General features: G+C 46.3%; 8 protein-coding genes across 11 annotated transcripts; 4 read left to right on the plus strand and 4 right to left on the minus strand.

Annotated features, from left to right (window-relative positions):
• Positions 1–94: 94 nt before the first annotated feature.
• Positions 95–2,935, minus strand: LOC100834330 (eukaryotic translation initiation factor 3 subunit J-A). Its single transcript, XM_003573579.4, has 6 exons — positions 2,681–2,935; positions 1,957–2,075; positions 1,188–1,336; positions 862–1,012; positions 628–787; positions 95–519 (listed from the first exon to the last, which is right to left on the minus strand). Exons 1-6 carry the CDS (start codon positions 2,691–2,693, stop codon positions 416–418), a joined length of 696 nt encoding a protein of 231 aa, XP_003573627.1. The 5' UTR covers positions 2,694–2,935; the 3' UTR covers positions 95–415.
• A 520-nt stretch (positions 2,936–3,455) lies between these two features.
• Positions 3,456–7,918, minus strand: LOC100835242 (protein ACCUMULATION AND REPLICATION OF CHLOROPLASTS 6, chloroplastic). Its single transcript, XM_003573582.4, has 7 exons — positions 7,542–7,918; positions 7,007–7,237; positions 6,670–6,894; positions 5,614–5,874; positions 4,647–5,508; positions 4,301–4,431; positions 3,456–4,057 (listed from the first exon to the last, which is right to left on the minus strand). Exons 1-7 carry the CDS (start codon positions 7,821–7,823, stop codon positions 3,764–3,766), a joined length of 2,286 nt encoding a protein of 761 aa, XP_003573630.1. The 5' UTR covers positions 7,824–7,918; the 3' UTR covers positions 3,456–3,763.
• Positions 7,919–9,857: 1,939 nt separating this feature from the next.
• LOC104583921 lies at positions 9,858–10,445 on the plus strand. The gene has a single exon (XM_010237939.1). It carries the CDS (start codon positions 9,858–9,860, stop codon positions 10,443–10,445), a length of 588 nt encoding a protein of 195 aa, XP_010236241.1.
• Positions 10,446–10,975: 530 nt separating this feature from the next.
• LOC100820909 lies at positions 10,976–12,115 on the plus strand. The gene is made up of 3 exons (XM_010237940.1): positions 10,976–11,259; positions 11,335–11,489; positions 11,808–12,115. Exons 1-3 carry the CDS (start codon positions 10,976–10,978, stop codon positions 12,113–12,115), a joined length of 747 nt encoding a protein of 248 aa, XP_010236242.1.
• A 2,281-nt stretch (positions 12,116–14,396) lies between these two features.
• On the minus strand, positions 14,397–15,819 carry LOC100821207. The gene is made up of 2 exons (XM_003570796.4): positions 15,141–15,819; positions 14,397–14,995 (listed from the first exon to the last, which is right to left on the minus strand). Exons 1-2 carry the CDS (start codon positions 15,648–15,650, stop codon positions 14,657–14,659), a joined length of 849 nt encoding a protein of 282 aa, XP_003570844.1. The 5' UTR covers positions 15,651–15,819; the 3' UTR covers positions 14,397–14,656.
• A 760-nt stretch (positions 15,820–16,579) lies between these two features.
• LOC104583412 (calcium-binding protein KIC) lies at positions 16,580–17,537 on the plus strand. Its single transcript, XM_010235437.3, has one exon. The coding sequence runs from the start codon at positions 16,849–16,851 to the stop codon at positions 17,275–17,277; it is 429 nt and encodes a 142-aa protein (XP_010233739.1). The 5' UTR covers positions 16,580–16,848; the 3' UTR covers positions 17,278–17,537.
• A 1,717-nt stretch (positions 17,538–19,254) lies between these two features.
• Positions 19,255–21,072, plus strand: LOC100822033 (histone-lysine N-methyltransferase ATXR6). The gene is made up of 5 exons (XM_003570799.4): positions 19,255–19,610; positions 19,728–20,044; positions 20,161–20,261; positions 20,364–20,576; positions 20,680–21,072. Exons 1-5 carry the CDS (start codon positions 19,334–19,336, stop codon positions 20,837–20,839), a joined length of 1,068 nt encoding a protein of 355 aa, XP_003570847.1. The 5' UTR covers positions 19,255–19,333; the 3' UTR covers positions 20,840–21,072.
• A 619-nt stretch (positions 21,073–21,691) lies between these two features.
• Positions 21,692–25,465, minus strand: LOC100841146 (serine/arginine-rich splicing factor RS41). Of its 4 annotated transcripts, XM_003573601.4 has the most exons (6): positions 25,314–25,465; positions 24,100–24,234; positions 22,911–23,023; positions 22,590–22,825; positions 22,093–22,440; positions 21,692–22,010 (listed from the first exon to the last, which is right to left on the minus strand). In XM_003573601.4, exons 2-6 carry the CDS (start codon positions 24,203–24,205, stop codon positions 21,980–21,982), a joined length of 834 nt encoding a protein of 277 aa, XP_003573649.1. In that variant the 5' UTR covers positions 24,206–24,234; positions 25,314–25,465; the 3' UTR covers positions 21,692–21,979. The 4 variants fall into 4 exon arrangements, with proteins under 4 accessions (XP_003573649.1, XP_024318305.1, XP_024318306.1 ...); XM_024462537.1 differs by lacking the exon at positions 25,314–25,465 and having other exon boundaries at positions 22,911–23,533; positions 24,100–24,236; XM_024462538.1 differs by lacking the exon at positions 25,314–25,465 and having other exon boundaries at positions 23,201–24,233.
• Positions 25,466–25,530: the final 65 nt, after the last annotated feature.

The raw sequence follows: 25,530 nt of genomic DNA on the forward strand, positions 1-25,530 counted from the left end.
CTCACGAACTCAAGAACCACAACAGAAGTATGAGGACACCAGGTACTATTTGAGCATGTATAAACGCAGAAATTAACACAAGCACCCACCAAGATTTACTTGCACGACTCCATTATAATTTATAACCAGAGAGAGGAACACGTTATAGTACAGTTTACCAAAAAATACCAACCCACAATAACAAGAGTCAAAAGACAGACAGATCAAGGATATAAGAAAACCATCTCGCGCATCAATGCCGCAAAAATGGTTTTCTTACTATCCAGGTGCCAAAATCGACCTCAAATAATAGATGGAAATGTTTCCCATGCATGCGTTCAGGTGCCTCTCAAGGGGGGTTACAGGCTGCCGCAAACTCTAATCTCTGCTCGCCTCAAAGGTATACATAGAAGAAGCTATTTCCCCGCCCAGACAATCACATGAAGTCGAACTCGTCCGGGTCGTCATAAGAACCCGCACCAGGCCGGGCAACAAAGTCCTCCTCTCCTTTCTCTATATGGAGCTGCTTCTTTTTGGCTCCTGGGGAATTTATCATCGATGTTAGTATCATGTATTCTGATCCAAGCAATAGACACTACGTCTGCCTATTAAACATAAAGCGATACACATTAGGTCCAATAATCTCACCTTGTTTCTTTTTGCCTGCTGCAGCTTCCTTTTCAGCCTTGATCTTTTCATTAGCAATTGCTGTGACGGACGAAGCTATTTCCTTCGCATCCGCACCTTTCAACGATGTCATGGAAAGTCTCATGACATTCTTAAGTAGACCCATATAGTGAAAACTTTTCTGTATACATGAACCAAGGATGTCAGTTACCCAATTGGAGGGAGTACCAATAGCTGTGTAAATGTTCAACAGACCTCATAGGGACGTAGTTTGTTTGCAATAAGCTCTGCATATTCCGCAAAGTCACTCTCAGATTTGGGGATAAAAGTATCTAATGACTTTTCACTGCCATCCTTCTTTGCGAAAAGCTCTGCTGTTGACTTGAAATCAGCTTCTTCCACTAGCCTGTAATAAGTAAACCGTCAGGGTGAATAAACTGCATGCAAAATATTAACAGCTGCTGTTTACAAATCTAGGAGAACGAAGTCATGACGAAGGCAGAGGCAAGAAAGCAGCATTAAGCAGTATACGGAGTTTCAACACCAGACCATAAAGTTACAGCAACAAAAGAACATCGTACCTTTGTTGGCGAAGCTTTTCTTTAGCAGGATCATCAAGAACCTCATCTTCTACTACTTCAGTACTTGTCGATGGCTGTTTGCCTTTTTTTGCAGCACTTTTAGCACTAGGTTTTGGAGCAGGCTTTTCTACAGGCTGTGGCTTAGGTTTCTGCATTTTAAGTATTAAAGCACCAGTGTGAAATCAGTAATAATTTGATATTAGGTGCATGTAGATGCGTATCTTACGACTGACAGCTAGTACTTGAGAGTAATAATTTTGATATTAGGTGCATGTAGCATCAACGTGAAGTATTGGTAATTAATTTTTCCCATTAAAACAAGTCATGAACAAAATAGCATATGGTCACTGCTAAACATTTCACCTAAGATATTCTTGTTGAGGCCAAAATAATAGACCAGGTGAACAGGCTACAGAACATAATTCAAGTGCCAAAATTGATAGCACTAGTTAGGACTTCATGTACACTTTACAGTGGGACCAACTGAAATTCATGGCACACTGAACACAAAGATTTATCTGGTGCAAATCTTCAGCAACAAAACAAAAATTATGAGGGGAGGGTGGAATCAATATTGGCAAGTGGCCACAGGTCACAGATGTCACTGGTAAACCTCAAGTTAGATGCTATTTTCTAATTTAACCAGGTGGCTTCCTTGACTTTCTATAATAATGAAGAACCAAAATAATAATTAAGGGTTTTGCAGGGGCAGGGAGGGGGGCACAAGAATTTATGTCTACAAAGAAAAGGTGGCAAAACTTTTCAGTACCTCTTCCTCCTCCTCTTCCCATGATTCTTTTACATCATCTTCTTCCACATCTTCATCATCCCAGTTACTTTTAAGCTTGGGTTCCGCAATAGGTGCAACTGGTTGAAAATCTTCAGCATCTATAATGTCATTTAGAAATTTATTTTCAAGAAGCCAACAAGAAAATTAGTATCAGACAAGCCAACACCAGCATAGGTAATAAATAAACAGGAATTCTAACGTACTCGAGGCTTCCTACAATCCAAACAGACTTTAAAGATGTGCTATAATAATCTTTAATACAGTATGGTAAAGCATTATCATTCGACCTCCCAATATAAACTGCACAGGTAGGCATTATGTGGAATCACTCGGCGACTGATATTTTCACCTTCAAATCAAGTTTGAAGTACAGTGTTGAAGAAGTTAACAAGAAAGCGACCTGCTAGATGTATATATACAGGTAAACATGCGACTGGGATTTGTCTACTGTACTGTGCCCCTTAACCAGAACTAAGTGTGCACAACTATAATATGTTTGTGGAAATTCTAGAAGGCAATTCAATCCAGACAATGAGTGAAGGAGGGGTTTCAATCGCGAAACCTGCTTGCTGGGCGGAGGAGCGGGAACTGCTCACATGGGGAAACGAATCCTCCTCCGGCGAGAAGAACGCCACAGATCGGGAAGGCGAGCGAGAGGGGAGAGAGAGAGGGGGGGGGGGGGGGGGGGGGAGTAAGCGCTCACCCCAGTCCTCCATGGCGGCTGGCCGGGCGGTCCTCGAGATCTGAACCGGCTGGTCGGCGGCGAGGCACGTGGGGGCGCGGCTAGGGTTTCCGCGGCGAGGGGAGACGCGGCGGCGGCGGCGGCGGCTAGCGGGCGGGGAAGGCAGGAAGGTTCTGGAGGAGTGTGGGGGAAAAGGATTGGAGGACGGGTGCTTCCGGCTCGCTCTTGGGGCCGGTCGGGTTTGTGTTTGCGCTGGGTCGGCGGCTTTGCTTCGACTTCGTGCTACGGAGTGGTATAAATAAAGAGAGATCTCGTAAATAAATAAACGAAAAGTCGGAACGGCGTCTCGGAGTAGATCGGAATACGGAACGGGTTCGGCCCAGGAGTTGCAATACGGCCCGGCCCGTGTTCGTTTGATTCCAGCGGGGGTGTCAGCAAGGGTTTTGTTGTCGTAGCCGTTGGAACCTTTTTCCTTATGCAAAGCTCTCTGGACCAAAGTAATTGTACAACACATCTGGAAACAACATTGGAAAGCAAGTAAGCAACAGGGCCTGCCCTTTTCTTTGCCAAGCTCGCGGCATTATATACTCCCTCCGTTTCATAATTCTTGTCAAAATATTACGTGTATCTAGACCTTTTTTATGGAATAGATACATCTATTTTTGGACAAATTTGAGATAAGAATTATGAAATGGATGGAGCACTTGGTTTCGTCTTTTGCCTCCTTCATTTGCAAGGTACTTGGGGACATTGGCATGCTTTGTCAGTAAAAGCTCTTGCTATGATCATATCCAGAAACAGCGAAATTCATACCTTCACACAGGATGATAGTGTGCCTTCGAGTTAAGAAAGAAAATGTCAAGCACAAAGAAGACAACAACAAAAAAAAATTGATCTGATCTGCAAATCTAGCACTATGTTTCTCTTTTATCTTCAAGGATCTAGCCTAGAACTAGCAGCAATAGTAGTAGTGACAATACAACACCAGGAAAACAAATTCACGCTGATCAGCCTAGACAAACTCTGCCCTAAAAGAGCCTACACTGCTTATTTACACTTCGAAAATCCAGAAGGAATTAAGGTGCTGCCTGCACGTCGACTCTTCTACGACTTGAGGACCGCGCCTTCGGTTATCTTCCACCCTCCGGATTTGGCGAAGGTCATCTCGTACCGTGTGGTGTACTTGGTGTCGTACGAGTCGTTGTTCTTGGGGTTGGTTACATCGGTGAGCTGGCCTGCCTCCTCGATCGTAGCCTCCACGGTTGCACGTCGACCGTCCATGGAGACGGTGATGCTGTCGATCGTCACGTCGGACAGTTTGTAGTCCCAGAACCAGCCGTTGCGCTCAATCTCCGCTGCTCGGTCGGTCCATACCTTTAGCATGTTGCCATCGAGAACCTGCATGAATGGGGGAAATCAGCACCGGTTTTCGATTACCATCGCCAGGGAGATAGGAAAAAAGCAGCAAAAATAGTTCTTGGGAAATAATGCTGCGCCAATGTAAGTTTTAAAAAGGCAGGCAAGCAGGGTTACAATGAACCGCATGACCCATATGAGACTATCAAAAGTCGCAGAAGTACAGGCCAGCAAAAGTGTTCAGATTTTTTTTTTAGGAAAAGTGTTCAGGGTTTTGAACCTCACCTCTTGCAATGATGCAACAGAATGATCTGACCCCAAGGCCTTGGATTTTATACTCTGCCACTTGCGGACAATATCTTCTGCCAACTTCGCATCCATTCTAGGAATCTGTATTGACTCATCCAATGCATGGTCTTCAACAAATAAATATGTACGGATTAGATTAGGTATGATGCATACTACATGATTCGTAGCATATCAGTACTACGATTTCAGAAACATTTCACATATGGATCAAACATTTGGTACATAACTTTGTTTTACATGTCAACCCAAAGCTGCTAACTCAAGAATGTAGTGTTATTGGACAGCAAAGATGAACAGAAAAAAATGGTGTTAGGCTACTTACCATCAACTGAATTGACAACATCAGCGACTGCCACGGACTCATGCTCGCTCCTCATAGCAGGGAGCACCCTCTTACGTGGCATGTACTTCAGGCCTATTACTGTCAACAGCGCAAAGAATGCACTAGCAGAGACAATCTTCAAAGCCGCATTCTTGGAACCATAGATGTCATATCCAGCACCATTTTCCTCAAGAGATTGCTCAAGACCATCGTCAGGATTTTCCATGGCTGACAGGTCTAGCCGTTCTATCAGTGGAAAAACCTTGCTGAATGCTTGGAGAGCACTTGATTTCACGGTACCAAGAGCAGCTGTAGCTTGAGCACCAAGTTTTGCTATAGCGGCAGCAGCCGCCAGATGAGAAGCCCCACCACCTTCCATCATTTCAAGGTAGCTTAGAACTTTTGGGTCATCATAGTAGTCTCCAAGTCTAAACTGCATACCCCGAGTATCTCTGCTCCTAGGGAAAACCTCTGAGACAAGCCAAGTCTCCAAAAGCTTACACAACCCTGGAAGAAGATCATTCTCTTGGTCAATGCTAGAGTTGTTCACGATAAACTCTACAATTTTAGGGTCTCTATGCGGCGAGGATTCATTGTCAATCCCAAGCCAAATTCTGCAGTTACTAATATCTCCCACAAGCAATGAACAAAGTGCCCTTTCCAATGCAAGATCCATCTCATTATCATAAGCATATTGAGAACCTATATTGAACTTCTGCAGTTGTTCGAAAAGATCATCTGCCATCATGATGAGTTCTGGCCTTTTACTTACAATTGCTTGAGCAACATTTGCCAGCGCCACACTATAGATTTCAAACCATTCAGGTGGTATGCTATTCGGTGTTTTTGAAAAGAAATCCATCTGAGATTTGCAGTAACACAAAATGAATCAACATACTCTGAAAAATGCGGTGCTGCAACATGAACAGGGGCGACTGCCTCATGAAAACTGATGATATATACAAACCTGCTCAGCAGATGTCATCTGCAAAAAAGCCTCATTCATGTAGGCTTCACGAGAAAATCCTCCTCCAACGGTAGAAATACCTCCTCTACCAACACTCCACAAAATGTTTCTCACACCTCGAAGACCTTCTTGGCGTTTGCTCTGATGTTTTTCATCAAGAGGGAGGGCAAGAAGCTCCAAAACACAACGAGGTGTGATCTCCTCCAAAGTTTCATCAATCTGTGACAGCAGATCAGGTGCAAGATTGCTCGCCCCATCCTCCTACAGAAAAAATATCTGTTGGTACTGCTTCCAAAGATCTTTCTTAGCAAAATAAAGCATATGCATTTCAAATTGATCTTCACATGTTTATCTGATTATATCCGATTAAAAATACAATTAAATATTGAGTCTTTTTATACTTTGATCTTGTAGAGTGTAGACCTCTGGCTCTTCTACATTATATCATACTATTTATTTAAACTTATTTGGCAGGATCTGTCCCTATTATTCTCCTAAAAAGGAATGATAGATGGTTTAAAAGTAAAATATCAATAACTAATTTGCTCATTCAGTAACAGCCAGGTTTTAGCGGCTCACAATGATACGCTAATTAAATTTTAGGGCGAAAGGGGGAAATGAAAAAAACTGAACATTCATCATCTGTAAATAGTGTTAATTCAGCTCGGTGTAAAATACAAGAACAAATGGCTATACTATAGTGAATTAGGGCTGAAATTGAGCAAATTCAAGATTTGGGAGACATTGAAGCAAGGCTTTGACAGATCCTAATAAAAGAAAGATTACATACAGAAATACTGAAGGAAAAACTGTCGTGATTGATGTTTAGTTGTCTCCCATAAGGGGGCTTGGTTAGAAAAATAAATATGAATTAATAATCAGCATCAACACAACCGATCTAGATTACATGGTATATACAATGCTAAAAGAATAAAATTACATTCTCACCCAAGTAAACATATGACACTAAGATTTAATAAATAGTTTTTTTTTCTGTGTGGCCACCATACACATATTAAATCTGCAATTAAATGTCTGATGTTGGAAATAGCTAACCTGCAAGAGCTTGAGAGCCCTTTCAAGCACCTCACAGCAGCGAATTACATCTGGAGGGCTTGTCGCCATTGCATCCCTTGATACGTCCACATAAGCCAAAGCCATAGCTAGAACCACATCCTGCTTGAACCGCTTGGGTGGTCGGTCCTCCAGTAACTGCTCTCCAATTGCGAGCACTGCCTGCGCCTCCCCAGCCTCCTGAAGGGCGCAGAGCACACCAGGAACCTGCTTGGCAATACGGCAAATGCAAGCAGAGACCAATTATATCCTGATGCTATCTGAAACGCTACAAGACCGAAGGGCGCTCTTTGCTTCCCTATTAAGGATATAACCTCACCTTGTCCCAAGCAACATCCAATGTGAGGGCCGCGTCACGGTTCTCAGAAAGTGCACGGTCGTACTCAGTGCGGGAGCTCTGGTTTGTGAGAGTATCATGGGCAATCTGCAGCATTTGCCGACGGCTGATAAGAGCATCCGTGCTGTAGCCGAACTGCAGTGGCTTGGCTACCCGTGCCTCGAATGCCCTCTTGACGCCATCACCGAGGAAATGTGGCTCTGCACCGAGAACCTGAACAGAGCAGGCCAAGCAAATCATTAGTTCATTACCCAGAAAAATCGATTGTCTACAGTAGATTCATCCTATAGTTCATCCAGCAGACAAAAGGTATCGGCCGTTCCTGGGACTAGAGGAGACAATAACCTAGCAAAAGGCTCCAAATTGGAATCTCCAAGCAGAATGCAGAAAGACAGGGCCTTACTACAACAAATTATCACCCCAATTTCGGGAATAAACTCAATTTTGTGTATCATATGTATCCTAAGGCTCAAATTAAACCACACGAGATGCCAGTAAAGCAATGTAGGGCCAAAACCTTGTAGAAGTCGACTTGGAGAGGGAGAGATCGGTCGGCGGCGTCGGGGAAGAGCGGGACGAAGGGGGCCGTGGATGCGCCGGCAGGGGCCGCGGCCGGCGGGTCGGTCGCGGCGGGGGTGGCGGACGGGAGGAGGTGGAAGTCGGCGAAGAGGCGGTCGGCCCACCGGCTCGCGGCGCGGCAGACGATGACGGCTTCAGCGGGCCGGCGGCGCGGGCGCGGGAGGGAGAAGGCGAGAGGCGCGGTGTTGGGGCGGGCGAGCAGGTTGTGGAAGCCCTCCATTTTGCCGGCGGCGGCGGCAGAGGCGGAGGAGGCCGCGGGGAGAGGAGGGGTTTACAAGGCGAGGAAGCAGAGGGGTGATGACTGATGAGTGGAAACCTCAAAAAAGCTTTACACAAGATTCGAACTTCATGTGAAATTCATACGGCTTCCAGATATTCAAGAAATTTCGATTTGAATTTTTCTTTCTTCCTGGTTGTCGTTGCTGTTCCTTTGAGTTTACTGAATTCGACAAAAATGCGGCCGTAAAGTTTTTTTTAGGTGCACATTTGATTTATTTTTTTTAGGCATCAAAAAGCTTCCTTTGAATTGCCAGCACGACATCTTCATTGATTTCACATGTCGATATATCACCATGAAACACATCTATTGACCAAAATGTCAAGCATATGCAACCCTTTGGTGGTCCACCGTGCACATTAATTTGTGTGTTACTAGTTTTGTTAAACTTAACACTGGCGCTTGGAAAAATTGATACAGATTATGCTGATGCTACATACACTTCTAGAAAAACATGACCTCTACATATCTGGTTTTCAAAAAAGAAGCTTGCCTTTTTTTCCAAAATCATTATATACAACACCTAGTCATGTATGAAAATACAAGAGAGCGACCCATCATCGGTTATCCTTAATTGTTCGATAACATGTCACGACATAATATCGCCTATAACTTAAACCCATGCACACCATGGATCAACAATAAATTTTGGTTGTGTTTGTACTATAAACGCTCATGATGACAGCCGATGTCATGTCATCAATTTCCTTCATGTATTGTTGTAATGAAAATCATTTTTTCCACAGCACAGATAGTACGCAAAAGGCAGAGAACGGGTCAAGGGGATGTACGGGTGGTGGATGTAGTTTGGCTGGACGAGAAGATGCGTTTATTTGTAAGTCGGCGCAGGCCATTGAATTGGCGCATGCAGCAAGTTCCGCGTCAGTTCGCTTGTTCATTACGTATGGATGTGCATAAGAGCAACCCCAACGTTGGTCAAAACCTGGTGCTAAGAAGGTGCTAAGAAGTCTTAGCACTGGGTCTAACCATTGCAGCAAGCTAAGCTAAGAAAAATCCCTTGGACCCGACGCAACTACTTGCCACGGCACCAAGACCATATAAAACTATTGTTGACTTTGGTGGGCCCCAACCAAAGGTGGCCAGCGCCCACCACCTAGCCAACGGCTTCCTTCGCCTGCTCCTTTCCTTCTTCCCGCTTTCAAACACCCATTGCTTCGTTGCTGCTTCAGCTGCTAGCCGTTGGCAAACTTTGAGATATATATACACAAACAAACAGAGATCACAAACAACACAAAGAAAAAATGGAGCCCAATCTCCCACCAAATTTCACAGCCATGTTAAGCTCTGCAATGACAAGTGCAGATCCAGAAAATCAAAATAGCCTATACCAACAACACCTTCAAGCATAAATCCATTTGGTCAGCACCACCAGCCTCCTCCGTACAACCTAGGAAACATGCAAGTTCCATACCAATCCAGTTCCAGGCCACCCACACCTACCTACGGAAGTCAAGCTGGGCATTCATCGTCGCCGGTCGAGTCCAGCGGCTTCTTTGGAGCTTACGGAGCAGGCGTTTCAGCATCGCCGGTCGAATCCGGCACCTTCGTTGGGGCCTACGGAGCAGGCTTTTCATCGTCACCGGTCGACTCCGCATCTCCAATGTCTGCAGCACAAAGGAATATGCATGAAGTTGAGCATGAAGAAAGCAAAGATAGCAGTCCAGATGAAGAAATAAGAAAGGGTCGCACTAATTGGACAAAAAAGGAGAATGAGAGATTGATTAGCTCTTGGATTAAAAATCTGGTTGACTCAATTGAAGGCAATGGAAAAAGGGGAGATTATTATTGGAAGCAAGTAGCAGATGAGTACAACAAGAATAGTCCTGCAAATGAAATAAGATCTGTTGCCCAATGCAAGGGCCACGGGGCAAGACTACCCCTTTGGTTTCTCTCTTCCATGCATGCTACATCAAGACCAAAAATGTGTATGCTAGTGGTCAATCAGAGGAGGGAGTAATGGAGAAAACACATGCCATGTATTTAAATGCAGCAAAAGTGAAGAGACCCTTTGCTTTAGAGTATTGGTGGAGGGTAGTGAAGGAAGAGCCCAAATGGCGTAATCTCTACATGGAAGAGGATCTGGGAGAGAAGAGACACAAATTGGACGCAAGTGGTGCTTACACGTCATCCTCAGCGGCCGACAGTGAAGGAACAGACAGAGTTCGTGAACCACGTCCTCAAGGAACAAAAGCTGCAAAGGAGGCGAGAAAATTGAAAGGAAAAGTTAAAGCAATAGCAAAAGACATTTCAGATTTTGTGCCATTTCATATATCAGAAGATAGCTCTGAGTTATTGGGTGAAGGGCATGGTCGTAAAGCAGTTGCACTAGAAAAATGGGCTGAAGCAACAACAGCGAAGGCAGGGGCAGACAAAAAAATGGCTGAAGATATAAAAGAAATGGCTAAAGCAAGAAAAGAAAGAACAAAGGTTGATATATTCAACACATATATGGAGCTGCTGAAAGTTGACACTTCAGGATTCAACGATGCGCAAATGCAGCGACATGAAAAGATGGTGGAGAATTTGTGCAACAAGTTAGATTGATTTCCAAGGATAGATTCAGATTTAGCAATATTGTGTTATTTTAGCTCACTATGTAATCCTTCATCATGTAGCAACTAGTTGAGTTCTTACCTACTAATGTAATCCTTCATCATGTATCTTCAATCCGTCAATGAATCCTTATGTCATCTTTCCTGTTATTTAAGAAAATAAATACTTGTTAGATATAAAGGCAGCTGCTGAACTTGTTGGATATAATGTTCAGAAATATTAAGCACAGTTCAGTAAAGAAACTAACCGTTGGAGTTTTGCAATAAGAAAAGAAACTAGCCGTTGGAAAAGAACAATAAAAAAAGAAACTAGCTGTTGAAACTTGCATGTATATATGCACAACTCTTTCATTCAGAACTCTACTACTCTCTTCTCCTCCTTCATTCAGAACTCCACTCCTCTCTTCTCCTCCCTCATTCACAACTTTGCTTCTGTTTCATCCAGAAGTCCACTCCTCTCTTCTCCTCATTCAAGACCTATAGTCCTTTCATACATATTTGTACTTAGCTTTCACACAAAAAATGGCTACACATTCAGATACTACACATACAGATTATGAGTCTCAGAACTCAGAAGATAGCACCATTGCAGCATATGTCGATGAGATTGTTTGGGACTTCATCAATAACCCAGTTGAGGCTGAGATAGAGGCTCAGATTTTAGCTCAGGCCGAGGCACAACAAAATGAAGCTGCAGCCCAATCTCGACGGCACATAGAAAGAAACCGTGAAGCTGGACACTTCCGCTTGATGGCTGACTACTTCGACGACAACCCAGTTTACACGGACAAGCAATTCCGCCGAAGGTATCGTATGAGGAAGCATGTATTTCTTCGCATTTTACAAACACTTAGTGAGTGGTCCCCTTATTTTTGCCAAAGGTTTGATGCCTTTGGCAAGCCTGGTCATTCGCCACACCAAAAATGCACTGCAGCCATGCGCATGCTAGCCTATGTCTGCCCTGTTGATAGTCTAGATGAAAATCTGAGAATTGCTGCAAGCACAACCATTGAAGTCTTGACCAAGTTTGCGAGAGGTGTGAGGAAGAATTTTGGTGAAGAATATCTAAGAAGGCCCACTAGTGAAGACACCAGACACTTACTTCATGTTGGCGAGAATCGAGATTTCCCTGGCATGTTAGGAAGTATAGATTGTATGCATTGGGAGTGGGAAAGGTGCCCAACTGCTTGGAAGGGACAATTTGCTTGTGGTAATATTGGAGCATCCACCATTATGCTAGAAGCTGTTGCCTCACATGATCTTTGGATTTGGCATGCATATTTTGGTGTGGCAGGGTCTAACAATGACATAAATGTGTTAAATCAGTCAACTTTGTTCACACAATTACTGCAAGGGAGAGCTCTTGAAGTAGAGTTTACGGTCAATGCAAATGTGTACAAGAAGGGCTACTATCTTGCAGATGGTATTTATCCAGAGTGGGCTACATTACTGAAAACAATCCCCCTGCCGCAGTGTGAGAAAGATAAGAGATTTGCACAACATCAAGAATCAAGAAAAGATGTGGAAGGAGCATTTGGAGTTTTGCAGCGAAAATTTGCCATTATACGTAACCCAGCACAATTGTGGGATAGAAGTGCACTAGCAGATATCATGTATGCATGTGTGATATTGCACAACATGATAGTTGAGGATGAGAGATGACTATCAAGTTCGGTATGACTTGGATTACGACGAGGGCATCGACCCAGTGCCATTAACAGGATACGGTCATGGTCCAATTCAAGAATTTGCTAGGGTACTTCAAACAGACACTGAAATACGTGATCGGACGATGCATCGTCGACTAAAAGATGACTTGGTGGAGCACATATGGCAAAAGTTTGGAGCCGATGATGCCTAGAATTTATGTTTTATTAGTGAAAATTGTTGTACGGTATTAATTTCTCATGAAATCTGATGTATCTTTTATTAACCCATAATGTTTTCATTTGGCATGAAATCCAACATTGTGTTAACATGTTCAGGCTCAAAGACTATTACATGTTCATGCTCGTACATGTTTATAACCAACGATTTCATGGCACAGAAAATAAATCACCATCCAACAACATCTAGATGCAACAAATTAAGGAGTTCAATCGTATAATTGCAGTACCTCGCCGCATGTCCAGCCACCGCGCGCCTTGCCTCGTCCTCGTCCAGCCACCACACGCCTTGCCTCCTCCTCGTTCGGCCCGTGAGTCCGTCCAGTGAGCACCTCGCCACATGTCCGGCCGCTGCGCACCTTGCCTCCTCCTCGTCCGGCGGCTGAGTCCGTCCAGTGAGCACCTCGCCGCGCGCCTTGCCTCCTCTTCGTCCGTGCGCGCGACTGCAGCCGCCTACCGAAGCATCTCCTCCCCATCCCCCATCTCCGTCGGCCGTCGGGAGCATCAAATCGAGCTGGCCCGGCAAGCCGCCCATGAATTTGTTGAAGGGGAGATCGGATTTGGCATTTTGGAAGAGATTCGGGGCTGTGGATTTGGTTGATTCGGAGGCTGAGGAAGAAAGGATTGAGGCAGATTGGGGATTTCGCGGGAGAGGAAGGAGACCGAGACAGAGGAGGTTGGGGGAACTACATTGTTTTATTCTGACAGGTGGGTCCACAAGAGGAGTCTAGCAGGAGCCCACGTTGGAGCAGTTTTTCCTTCCTAGCACCCGTGGACTGAAATTTTTCTAGCTATCCCCACATTGCTCTTGCTCTAAGCTCTTCGTCTAGATCCCCCCCCCCCCCAATTGCATTTTTGCTTTCTTCTAATTTCTTCTAGTCTTCTCTCTTCTTGATGTTCTCTTTCTGTACTCGTCTTGTCTTTTTTCTGCGCGAAAGCGCTTCTGTAAATTCCAACTCTTAATTAATTGAATCGGCGCTGCCGTTTTCATCAAAAAAAAACGTCATTAGTAAAACTAAAGCATTTTTTTGTTTGGATCTCATCATAACACAGTCTGAAATAAATCAACTCGATGTATATTATAAATGAAATTAACACCGGCTACTGGAATTTTATGTAAACATTTTATATTATCTTTGTTGTATATTTATGAACCTTTGTATCTTGTTAGTCATCAAATGATCCTTAGAATTATATTTGATTGAGACGATGAACTAATTAAGTACTTTATGTCTTTATGCAAATATTCATACTCGTGTAACATGCTTAACCAAAAATATAATGTATTTAAGTTAGCCGACGTATCTAATACAATATTCATTCGCTGCAAATTTGCAAATTATTCACATGGATCATCGGATCTAAAACGTGTATCAAAGGTGAGAATCCTACACTATCTCGCAGTAGATATTTGGCTCCCTACTTTGTGCAAATATAGTTAATTGTGATTTTGAACCGCATTTTTAGGTAACAAAAGTGCGTCAAATACCTTTTCCAACACAAGCATACTTTGCATCTTTAAAGTGCCACGAACTGAATTTGACGCACTTTAAAATCAACTTAACGCACTTGAAAGTGCATCCATCGCTCTACCGTGATGAAATATAACACGACTTAAACACTTCTTTCACATAACTCTTACAACCGTTTGGCAGCCATTGTTTCAATTCATTTGGTAGAAATGAAATCCAATTTTTGATAGGATTTCATTTGGTTGAATTTTAATTCCTTGTTCAAAAATCATGTTTGTCTACCACATCAATTTGTAGAAATGATGACTTTTGGAGAGAAATTGAGGTTAGTTACAGTGCAATTCCATGTAATTTGAGATTGAATTCTTGTTTTCAATTTGTGTGCCAACCAAACAAGTTCGTTTCTGGAATTCAAAATGAATTTCAAAATGATGGATGCAAACGAGTTGTTATGTTTATCCCATGTTGTCTTATTTTTGATTCTCACCTTTCATTTAGAACGCACGTCGTGGATCCGATAGTTCAGGACAAAAGTTTGCAAGTTTGAACCGAAGGAAGGTTAGCACGGGATACGTTGCCTTTAAATAGGTTTAACTGTTAGACATTCCGAATATCATACTTGGACGGCAAAGCTGAAGACTCAGCATTGAGATCAACTTCTGTTGCGTTCCAAAACCTATAGTACTAAAATACACTCAAAACCTCTGGTACTTTTAATTTTGATTTACACAGTGGAGATCAAAACTGTGCCCATTGTTTTTAATTAACCAACAGTCAGCAATCGAGGAGAGAAAGAGACGAAGCAAACGAGAAGAATAACTAGCTCGATCTCGACATCGTGTTTCTCATGGCCAGTTGGTGAACTCGAAGACCTTGCCGACGATCTCGAGCCCGGTGGGGATCTGCCAGACGAAGAGCAGCACGTTGACGGCGTTGAGCGCGATGTGGAGGCTCCTGGCGGTTTCGTTCCCCTTCTGCATCGCCGGGACCAGCGCCGCCGCCGCCGCCCAGAGCACGGTGATGGCGGCGCCCGCGAAGAGGTGCGGGCCCGGGAAGAGCTTCCCCGTCCTCATCCACGTGTTGAGCGCGCCGCCGACGGACTCCGCCACGCCCAGGCCGAGAAGGATCGACCCCGCGTTGAAGTGCCTGTCCCTGAACGACCCCTTCACCAGCTTCTTCCTCTCCTGCAGCGCGGCGGAGCCGCCGGAGCAGAGCACGGCAATCGAATTTATCAGTCACGGCCCATTGCCGGCGGGCGCCATTGATTAATTGAAGCAGGAGGAGGAGGAACAGCAGGAATGAGAGTTCAAATTGGGGGCGATTAATTACCTCGGTGAGCTCGTCGATTTGGATCTCGAGGGGGGATTTGGGGGCGGGGGGAGGGGGAGGGGCGGAGGAGGAGGAGTCAGCGCCGGCGGCGACTTTGGCGGCGGGGACGGCGGAAGGTTTGAGCTGCTTCTTGAGGTCGGAGATGTCGTCCTGGATGGTGCGGACGCGGCGCCACTGCCAGCCGAGGTAGCCGGCCCAGAGCGTGTAGGCGAAGAGGCCGCCCATGACGGCCGGGTGCAGCAGCGCCACCGTGCGGCCCTCCAGGATCCCCAGCTCGCCCCCCACCGCCAGCGCCTCCGGCGGCGTCAGCGCCGCGAGAAGCGGCAGTGCGGCCGCCATTGCTGCCGCGGATGTCGGGATCGCCCTGAGGGATGGGACGGGAGCGGCGGCGGCGGCCGGCCGCGGCGCCTGCGTGGAGGAAGACTGCTTGGGGGTCGTCGGCTTGGGGGCGGAGGTGGAGGCGGAGGAGCATGAGACGCGGAGGAGGCTGGCGGCGAGCGGCGAGGCCATGGTGGTGCACCGCGGGCGCGATCGAGATGTGGTTTGGCTGGTGATTTGGGGCCTTGGGGGGTTACTCCGAGAAGAAGAAGCAGAGCGAAGAAGAAGAAGAAGAAGAAGAGATAGGAAACGAACGGAGACGAAGGAGCTTCTAGGCTTCTCGGCCGACGGGACGTGGGTGTCCACGCGCGCGCGCTTACTTGCTCTTTTTTTTTTTGCTTGCGCTTTTGGATGGTTGTTGGGCCGAAAGCGATGGTGGGCGGGTCTCTGTCGGCGTGGCCAGCGCTTCTTGGGCTCTTCTAGGCCCACCGTACACAACGACAAGAAAGCCGATCGCGTTCCGGAGTGACACGTGCGTCCCTCTGGGCCGCGGCCCGCAGACCCCCTCGTTCCCGAAGCAAATGGGAAAGCTCATTGTTTAACTTACCATTATCCCGGCTGCATCCCATTATGGCGTGGATACCATGGTCTATCCGTGTAGTCCGTGGATCTCACAGTTCGTAATTTCGTGATCTCGATCATCTTTTTCATTGGTTCGGCGATGATTCAATGGTTCGACAGACTGTCTTGCGAGAGGTGTGTCTCCGGCCACAGTGCGTTCAACGATCTTAAGTTCTCACCGGCTGTTGTGGGCGGCTCATGTGGGCTCAGTAAAACCTACACGGTTAGTCCAACCTATGCAGTTTTGGTCTTCTACTGTTTCATCTCAGAGATTTGGAAAAATATTATCAAGATGCGATTGGCGTAACTAGAGAAGTGGCTTTATCTGAAATCTTTGTTGTCATTTTAGTTTTTTCGAATGAAAGGATTAAAGCTGAATTTTTTTAGAATGAAAGGATTTTTTTAGAAGCTCCTGCGAGGAAGCTTCCTCGGACTATGACTGACATCACGTCACCTCAAATGTAAATCCATCCGTCGTCCTTAACGGCATTTCACATGCAACCTCAGCTCGATCGCCCACACTCACTTGTTACAAACAGAGCACGGGTGACCTGCCGGCCTCAGCCTGGCCGTCCAACCCAAATATCTCCTCCCCTCTTCCCCCCAGCAGCTTCCTCGAAGCTTCCTTCTCCTCCGATAACATCCCAGCCAATTAATCCGGCCCCCCTTCTTCTTCTTCTTCTTCTTCTTCTTCTTCTTCGTCGCATTATTCTATCCAAGATTCCAAGACCGGCCGTGCTTCAATTCCTCTGACCAGTGATCACCATCCATGGCGGCGCGTCCGGGAGGGGAGGCGGGGACGGAGGAGGAGTACGAGGACCTGCTGCCGGCGCTGGCGGGCCGGCTGGGGAGCGCGGGCTTGCTGGCGGAGCTGCGGGCGGGGTTCCGGCTGCTGGCGGACCCGGCGCTTGGCGCCATCACCGCCGGCAGCCTGCGCACGGGAGCCGAGCGAGCCCTGGGCGTGGCCGGGATGACGGCCGAGGAGGCGGCGGCCATGGTGCGCGAGGGCGATCTCGACGGCGACGGCGCGCTGGGCGAGCGCGAGTTCTGCGTGCTCATGGTGAGGCTGAGTCCTGGGATCATGGCCGACGCCGAGGCATGGCTCCGAGACGCCATCGCCGCCGACGCCGAGGACGACGAAGACGAAGACGAGGACGAGCTGCTGTCCCCGTCGTCCCCGCCGGCGCCGGCCGCTTGATGGTCCGATCAGTTTTTCTTTTGTTACCGGTGGTGATAAAATCTGCTGTTGCCTGCTGTTCAGCGTGTGCTTTTGTACTTACGTGGCACTGTCAATAAATAAATAAGTAACTATAGGGATGACGTGATTCAATAAATAAATAAGTTAACTATAGGGATGACGTGATTTCTGTCTGTTACTGTATATATTTTTGTTTTTCTGAACTTTGTGGACGACGACGATGATCGACTTTTGGTTCAGTCCTCGCTCCTCGCTCCTCACTCGTCAGTCGTCACAATAGGTTTTTTTTTTCTTGCTACCCTTGTCGTTTCTTACAGGAGTTTAAATTTAGAGTTGGAAACACGCCAGTTTGATTGGAGAGGGTGAAGAGTTTATGTCCGGACCCGTTGGATCGATAACTCGACCTGATGAGGAAAACGAAGACAATTCACGTGTACTTCAATATAGGGATCCATACTGTAGAATTATCCTTTCAAATAGAATTATTGTAGAATTACAAAAATTGAAGAGAGATCCACTCAGGAACATCCATCGCCTCGAGTGGCGGTCGCCGGCACACGGACCGTACATCGGTGGGACTCACGTGTCAACGACTCCCACGCTAGATGTCACACATTAGGAGGATTTGCCATAAGTTTTGCCCTCTCCCTTCTTTCCTTAGCAAAACTTGTCATGTTGTTAGAAATGGCGTCCGCAAGTCTGGGTACGGGTTGAGTCTTTCTATACCCTTACACGTTCTCTTTGAGATTACCCGTTACCCGTACCCATATCCGGCAACGGGTACAACGTTTTCCCATACCCATCACCTGTCAGGGTAAACGGGTACCCACGGGTAAAAATACCCTTAATAAACTTTGATCAACAAGAACATGTTTTTTAGAAACGGCATCATATTTATCAAAACCACAACAATTTTGTCATCAATAATACTATATTAAAACATTATAAATAATAACAACACATAAAAAGATAATACTATATCGTTTAAAACTGTAAATCGCAACACATCACACATGTGTGAGTTTTTTATTATACGGGTAAACGGGTAAAAGGGTACGGGTTATGCATTCCCATACCCGTACCCGCTCTACCCGATGGGTATGAAGTATTTCTCATTTGCGTACCCGCGGGTTAAAATTATGTCCCAAACCTGTACCCTAATGGGGATTTACCCGCCGGATACGCGGGTAACGGGTACCCATTGCCATCCCTACATGTTGTGAAGCGTATGCGACTGGATGAATTCGAAACATTATATTCAAACATTTGAGTGGATGAAATCGTTCCAATCACACCTTATTCGTAGTGTTGATGTTGGTATTGATGATATTTTCTTTTGGAGAGAGAAGGCATCATGGACACCTACTCTCGTTTAGAAGCCAAAAATGTGCATGCCAGATATGGCGAGTGCTGCCGTTGTGCACGAAGCCCCCACGGGTTCGATCTCCGGTTGGGGTAAATAGCTTTTTCACGCTTATTTCTTAGTGGTAGAGCAACTTGACTCTAGGAATATAATACATGTTTTTTTGGTATGCGCACAACAATTTATTCTTTTTTGTTGAAAGTTACAACAAAAATCTAAACTTGGGTTTGGCTGTACCTGGGCAAACCTCGGCCGGGCTTCATAAAGCCCGACGGGAAAACCTCAAGCCTGAGCCTGACAAAATGACCATTTTAGCATTAAAATGATGCTTTTGGGCCGTGCCTTGGACTGGAAAGTGAAGCCCGAACCCGACCCGGGACGTCGGGCTTTGGTCCGGGCCACCCATGCCCAGTTTGGGCTTTCTAATTTACCGGCCCATACAAACGCAATGGTCTCCTCCCCGGCCCGCCGGTTCGCGCGAAAACCCGAACACCCGCGTAAACGAGAACTCGGCGCGCTTCCCCTTCCAGCGGGAAGCCAAACCCGGTTCGCGCCAAAATCCACCGCGTTCTCCCGCCGCTTTCCGATTACATTTACCCCTCGACTCCAAATTCCACGTCAGTCGGCCTCCCCACCAACCTGAGCTCAACCCTCTTTCCCTCCCTCTCTCCGCCGCCCTCCCCGACGCCGGGGATGAGCCCCGCCCCGCAGCAGCGCCGCCGGACGCGCGCGCGGCGTCCGGCCAGGTACCGCGACGACGAAGACGAGGTCAGGTGCGAGGCGTGCGGGTCCGGCGACGCGGCGGCAGAGCTGCTGCTCTGCGACGGCTGCGACCGCGGCCTCCACATCTTCTGCCTCCGCCCCATCCTCCCCCGCGTCCCCGCCGGCGACTGGTTCTGCCCCTCCTGCTCTTCCGCCGCCTCGCCAGCCAAATCCTCCTCCGCCGCCGCCATGACCAAGATGCCCAAAGGTAAGCACCAAGCAGCCCAATCCCAAAATTCGTGGATGCGAAAGCATTGCGGACGTTATTAGACCTTCTCGTTTGCTGAATCGGGTCTTGATTTGATTCTTATGTGGTTTTGCGCAGAGTTCCCGCTGGTGCAGACGAAGATCGTGGATTTCTTCAAGATCCAGAGGGGCCCCGTCTCGGCGGCGGCGGCGGGGGGAGAGACGCCGGAGGGGAAGAAGAGGAAGCGGAAGGCGCTGGTGGTGTCCAAGAAGAAGAGTAGGAAGCTGCTGCCCTTCATCCCCAGCGAGGACCCGGCCAGCCGGCTGGCGCAGATGGCGTCGCTCGCCACGGCGCTCACGGCCACCGGCGCCGCCTTCAGCGACCGCCTCACCTACGTGCCCGGCATGGCCCCGAGGTCCGCCAACCGCGCCGCCCTCGAGGCTGGAGGGATGCAGGTCAGATGCGGATTCGACCTCCCATTTCTTGACCAAAGTCAATGATCTTTACTAGTTTCAGCGACCGGCCATTGTTTGTTTTGTTGCTGAAATCTTTGAGCCTTTTTTTATCTCAGGTGCTTCCAAGGGAGGATGTGGAGGCATTGAATCTGTGCAAGCGGATGATGGAGAGAGGGGAATGCCCTCCTCTCCTTGTCGTCTTCGATCCGATTGAAGGGTTAGTGCCATCGGTTTCAATTAACTGATGATCTATCTATCATCTTGTTCTATCTTGAGATGGTTTTGGGAACTGATGATCTTGGGGAATTTCTTCGGGCAGATTCACTGTGGAGGCAGATAGGTTCATCAAGGACCTGACCATAATCACTGAGTATGTTGGCGACGTCGACTACCTGCGCAACCGAGAGCACGATGACGGCGACAGCATGATGACCATGCTCTCCGCCGCTTTGCCGTCCAAGAGCCTCGTCATCTGCCCCGACAAGCGGAGCAACATTGCGCGGTTCATCAATGGCATCAACAACCACACGCCGTAAGTTGTCTGAAACCCACAACAGAATTTGTGCACATTTGGCGCCTGACTTGATTTCAATTTTGAACCGTGCCTCTGAAACATTTTGTAAATTGATTTGCAGGGCCGGCAGGAAGAAGCAGAACCTGAAGTGTGTGCGGTTTGATGTTGACGGCGAGTGCCGGGTGCTGCTGGTGGCGAACAGGGACATCTCCAAAGGGGAGAGGCTGTACTATGATTACAATGGGTCTGAGCATGAGTACCCAACTCACCATTTTGTGTGATCTTGCTGAGCTAGTGTTCTGACCACCAGCAAATTTATTTATTTGTAACCCAAATGAAATTTGATCAAACTGATCATATCCCCAAGAGGCTAAGAGTCTGAGATGTGTCCCCCTCAAATTGGTGTACATTAGAATGTTAACCTGGGTAGATAAAGGGGAATATTGTTTTGTTCAGCATTGTTGTCTCCAATGAGTGATATTGAATGAATGAATGAAAATCAATATTGGCAAAATGGGCTTGTTCATGTTTGTCTCGTTTTATTGCACTTAACAATGGGCTTCGTGGCGCAGGAAGGGATCACATTTTGGATTGCAATGTTTATTTTCATTTTAGTTTGTGACATGTATTATCGTTGGAAAAGAAACTTGCTAGCCGTGAGGATTTGACAGCAGCAGCTGAGCTTATGAGCAGCTTGTATGCTGAGCATAACACCCTACACCATCCACAGTAATGTGCAATTCAGGCACTTTTATTCCATCTACAATGTGGAATGCAATAATTGAACACTTTCGTAATTCCTACGTCCAACAAAGGATGTCTCAACTTTTATTAAATTTGAATGCATCTATACACTAAATCATATCTAGATACATCCAAATTTTAACAAACTTGAGACATTTTTGTTGGCCGGGCCGGAAGGAGTATGAAATTCAGTCTAGGAATTGATAATCAACCATTTGAAAAGTGGGATTGAACTGAAATGATCCCTACAAATCTTCAAGCAGACTAGCAATGTCACAAAGGAACCCTATAAACTGAGAGCACACATAACAGGGCAATTGGTATAATAGAACAAGGAGCTAATACCAAAACCAATCTGGACGTGCAGTAAAAGGAGAGGAGAAAACAGATGGCACAATAGGCAAAGTTCACTAGGATTGCATGCTAGCATACTGTCGATCAATATAAGGTACAGTTCATTGCTCACCAACAGTCTTATCTGACGAATCCCTTCGCATCAGAACAGGAAAAGTTTGAAGCTAAGATCACTGAATTCAAATCAAATCAACAAAATGTTCAGAGCTAGAGCTAACTAGTAGAGATAGTACAGAAGTTTCCGACGGGCCTAATACAAGCAACTTTAGCATCACTACAGCGGCACGGCCATTGGTCTGAAGCAGGTGGGTTGTTGAGCAGTTTCAGTCCCTGTCTTCCCTTGCAGGCGAACGGCTGCACGGTGGGGAAAAAAAGCTCAGTATGAAGCGTCAAACATGGTTTTATCAAACATAGGATGCAAGTTTAGCATACTAACCTGCGGGGCCGGTCATAGCCAGGACTGGCTTCACGGCGTTCACGATCATACTTGGGGCTGCGCCTCTCATCACCTTTGCCCGCATACGGGCTTCCACCACGGACATAATCAGGGCTACCTCTGGCACCACCCTTGCCATAGTCCGGGCTGCCCCTCTCTCTGCCCCTGCCATAGTCCGGGCTGCCCCTTTCCCGCCCTCTACCATAAGGACTCCCAGAGCGACCACGGTTGTCCCTTCTGTCCGGAGATCTATCACGACCACCTCTCCTTTCTGGACTGTATCCGTTCCTTTTCTCATCATCGTCACGAAGTGCATACTCAACAGAGATGACCCTGTCCATCAGGGTGCTGGCAAAAAGAAGGATGGATTGAGTTACGCAGTAGGATGACTACAATGAAGCTTTAGCTATTACAAAAGGCGATACAGCAAAACAAAAAATGACACGGCAGTTCAAGTATCCATTATAAGCACATGCCAAGAACGAGTGTTAAAATACCTTCCATTAGTACCATCCAGTGCTTTAGTAGCATCCTCCTGTGATTCATACTGGACAAAGGCAAAGTTCCTTCTGATTCTGATATTCGCAATCTTGCCATACTGATCAAAGTGTTTCTCCAGATCTCTTGTTCTTGTGCTGATTGGATCAAAGTTAATCACAAACAAGGTTTTGGTTGGTTTCACACTGGTTGGAGATCTCTTGGGATTTCCTTTTCGACCACCACTGCGATCCTCCTATACAGATAATAGACGGTGAGCATTAAGAAAACTGTAAGGTCACTGAAAGCTGACTGGTAATTATTTGCTTACAACTACTCACCTTTGTCCACTCAACTCTAAGTCTCCTCCCTTTTCTGCCAAAGTCAGTTCTGTCAAGTCTGTGAATAGCATCTTCAGCATCACGTTCGTCTTCCATGTAGACAAACGCAAATCCTTAAATGTTGAACATGAAAAAGAAGTGACTGGTTATTCAAGGAAATGAAACATGTTACAACCCCTAGGGTAAACAGAGACAGATGAGTATGATGAACAAAATCTTTTCAAGGTAAAAATCCATAAGATCACCTCGTGAAGCTACAAAATGATACGCCAGAACGAATAGGAACAGACCTTGTGTATGTTGCACTAAATGATGTCAGAGTACAGTAATCCAAATGTTCATGGTACACCAAAAGTGGTGGTGGTGCAACCTCCACTCTTCTCCAGCCGGCCGTGAGATTGGCATGGTTGGATTGGCGTGGGAGATTGTAATCGGGCGGGAGAGGAGGGTGCGACATTGATGTAAAAGTAAGGCATCAGTCACGAGGTGGTCGTTTCCAAGTGAACAGATGCCAGGGTGGACTGTGAACTCCTGGTAATGGACAGGGCATGAGTCGGGGCTCAGGCAGGAAAGGTAGAGCCCAGTCCATCAACAAGGAAGAGCACAGGTGCTCCATGATATTCCTGCGGCAAAGAAATAATTGAGTACTGGACCTAAACTTTAAGAAATAATTTTTTCGAAATTTATCCTGGTTCGGACTTGTCCAATGACTTCACAACATAACATAAACATAATCCGATTCTGCTGAACCTTCTCTGGCTTTAAAGTGGATACAGAACAACTTCGTCCATATCATATCTCATAACAGATCACAACGCCCCCCACCATGGATGGTTGTAGAAAAAGATGTCAGTCTTTGCCGCAGTAGGTACAGCTGTTTCCACTTGGCATTCAACCAATCTTGTTGAAGTCAACTTGGTGCACCACACAGTTGGAAGGCATATACAGAGATCACATAGTTGTGCAAATCATATACCTTCTTGAGTAAATTTCAGTTTGCACCAGGCATATTGGATTTAACAAAAACTCAATTTAAATCTATTTATACCAGTATTTCACTTATAAGCTGAACTTTTAAAGAGTTTGGTGACTTACTTAACTGAATACTGAGACTGAGATAGCTGTGATGGCAGTTTAGATTGCAAAAAGGGCCACCTACATGTAAAAGAATGAGCGTAATTAGTTCTACCTGTCTTTATGTCAACACGCTCCACCCTTCCATACTTGCTGAAAAGACGCTCGATTTCAGACTGGCGAGCATCGTAGTCAAGGTTCCCACAGAAAATTGGCCTCATGTTACTGGACAAACAGCTCTTCTCCAAACCTATCCAAAGATAAAAGTCAAATAAACTGTTAATCATGACCACATGCAAGTTCAAATTTAACGTAATCAAGTGGGCTGCTAGCAGAATTACAACACAAACCCTCAAGAGGCAATAGCAGATTTGCCTGTAGAGTCAATATTCCAGAAAAATTTATAAACAAATTAGAAACAGAGAAACATCACTGGCAGATTTGACACATATTAGCACATTTGGGGTACATCCATAAATATAAGGAGTTGGCATTGACTAGCTAGGTTCAGCTTTTGCTCAAATGGATGCAAACTTGAGCTTTTGCCTGGAAGCTCAAAAAAGAAGGTGTTCAACAGAACTGCGGCCAGATGACTCCAACGACCATCCAATCGGTAAATGCAAATGTTGTTTTATTGATCTGCAGTCTAAAATAATACTCCCCCCGTCCAACAAAAGATGTCTCAAGTTTGTTAAAATTTGGACGTATCTAGACATGACTTAGTGTATAAATGCATTCAAATTTAGTCAAAGTTGAGACATCCTTTGTTGGACGGAGGGAGTAATAATAATACTGATCTCTACGATGATAATACGGGATGACTTAAAATACGAGCGCAGTGAAGTGGAGTTGTCCTAAAGTTGATCTAGATCTACAAAATAAAATAGCCGCTAGTCACTGGCAGCATAAGTGGAAGAAAAGTCAAATTACTTAATGCATATCGGAAACAAAATTTTACACACAACTGACAGGGTAATAGTAGCAAATACAGGTTATCATGGCAAGAGACAGGCATCAGCTGCGCAGTTTACTCCGTCCCTAAACACGACGCAGATTTTTGAGGCGGTAACATGAAAAAAAACGAGGCTGCATAGTACTGTATAGCACAGCACGAGCTGCCCGGCGGACCGTCCGCACTCGCTCCTCCGCGCTCAGGATCTCCCGGTGAGACGGAATCAACAGAAGCTAGGAAATAAATCAACAAACACCCTAGGAAAACCCCCCGCCAGATCTGAGATCCCGGGAGCTTCGGCCGGGGGAGCGAGCGAGCGCCAGATCCATGGGGAGGTGGAGGGGGGACACGGCGTACACTGGGGCTGCGAATCGTACCTTGCGACGGCGGCGGGGAGGGCGAAACCCTAGGTACCTCCGGGGGGCAGGGGCACTGGTTCGGCTCGGAGGAGGCGGCGAAGGGAGGAGAGGAAGAGGGATTTGTCCGTGCGTGCGAGGGAGTGGGTTTATACGGCGACGAAGAGCGTGACGTGGAGCCGTGGATATTTTGGGAGCGACCAGGGCTCAGTCAGTGGATTCAGATTGACTGATTGAC

The sequence above is a fragment of the Brachypodium distachyon genome, chromosome 3 (genome assembly GCF_000005505.3).
Source record: "Brachypodium distachyon strain Bd21 chromosome 3, Brachypodium_distachyon_v3.0, whole genome shotgun sequence".
NCBI lineage: Eukaryota > Viridiplantae > Streptophyta > Magnoliopsida > Poales > Poaceae > Brachypodium > Brachypodium distachyon.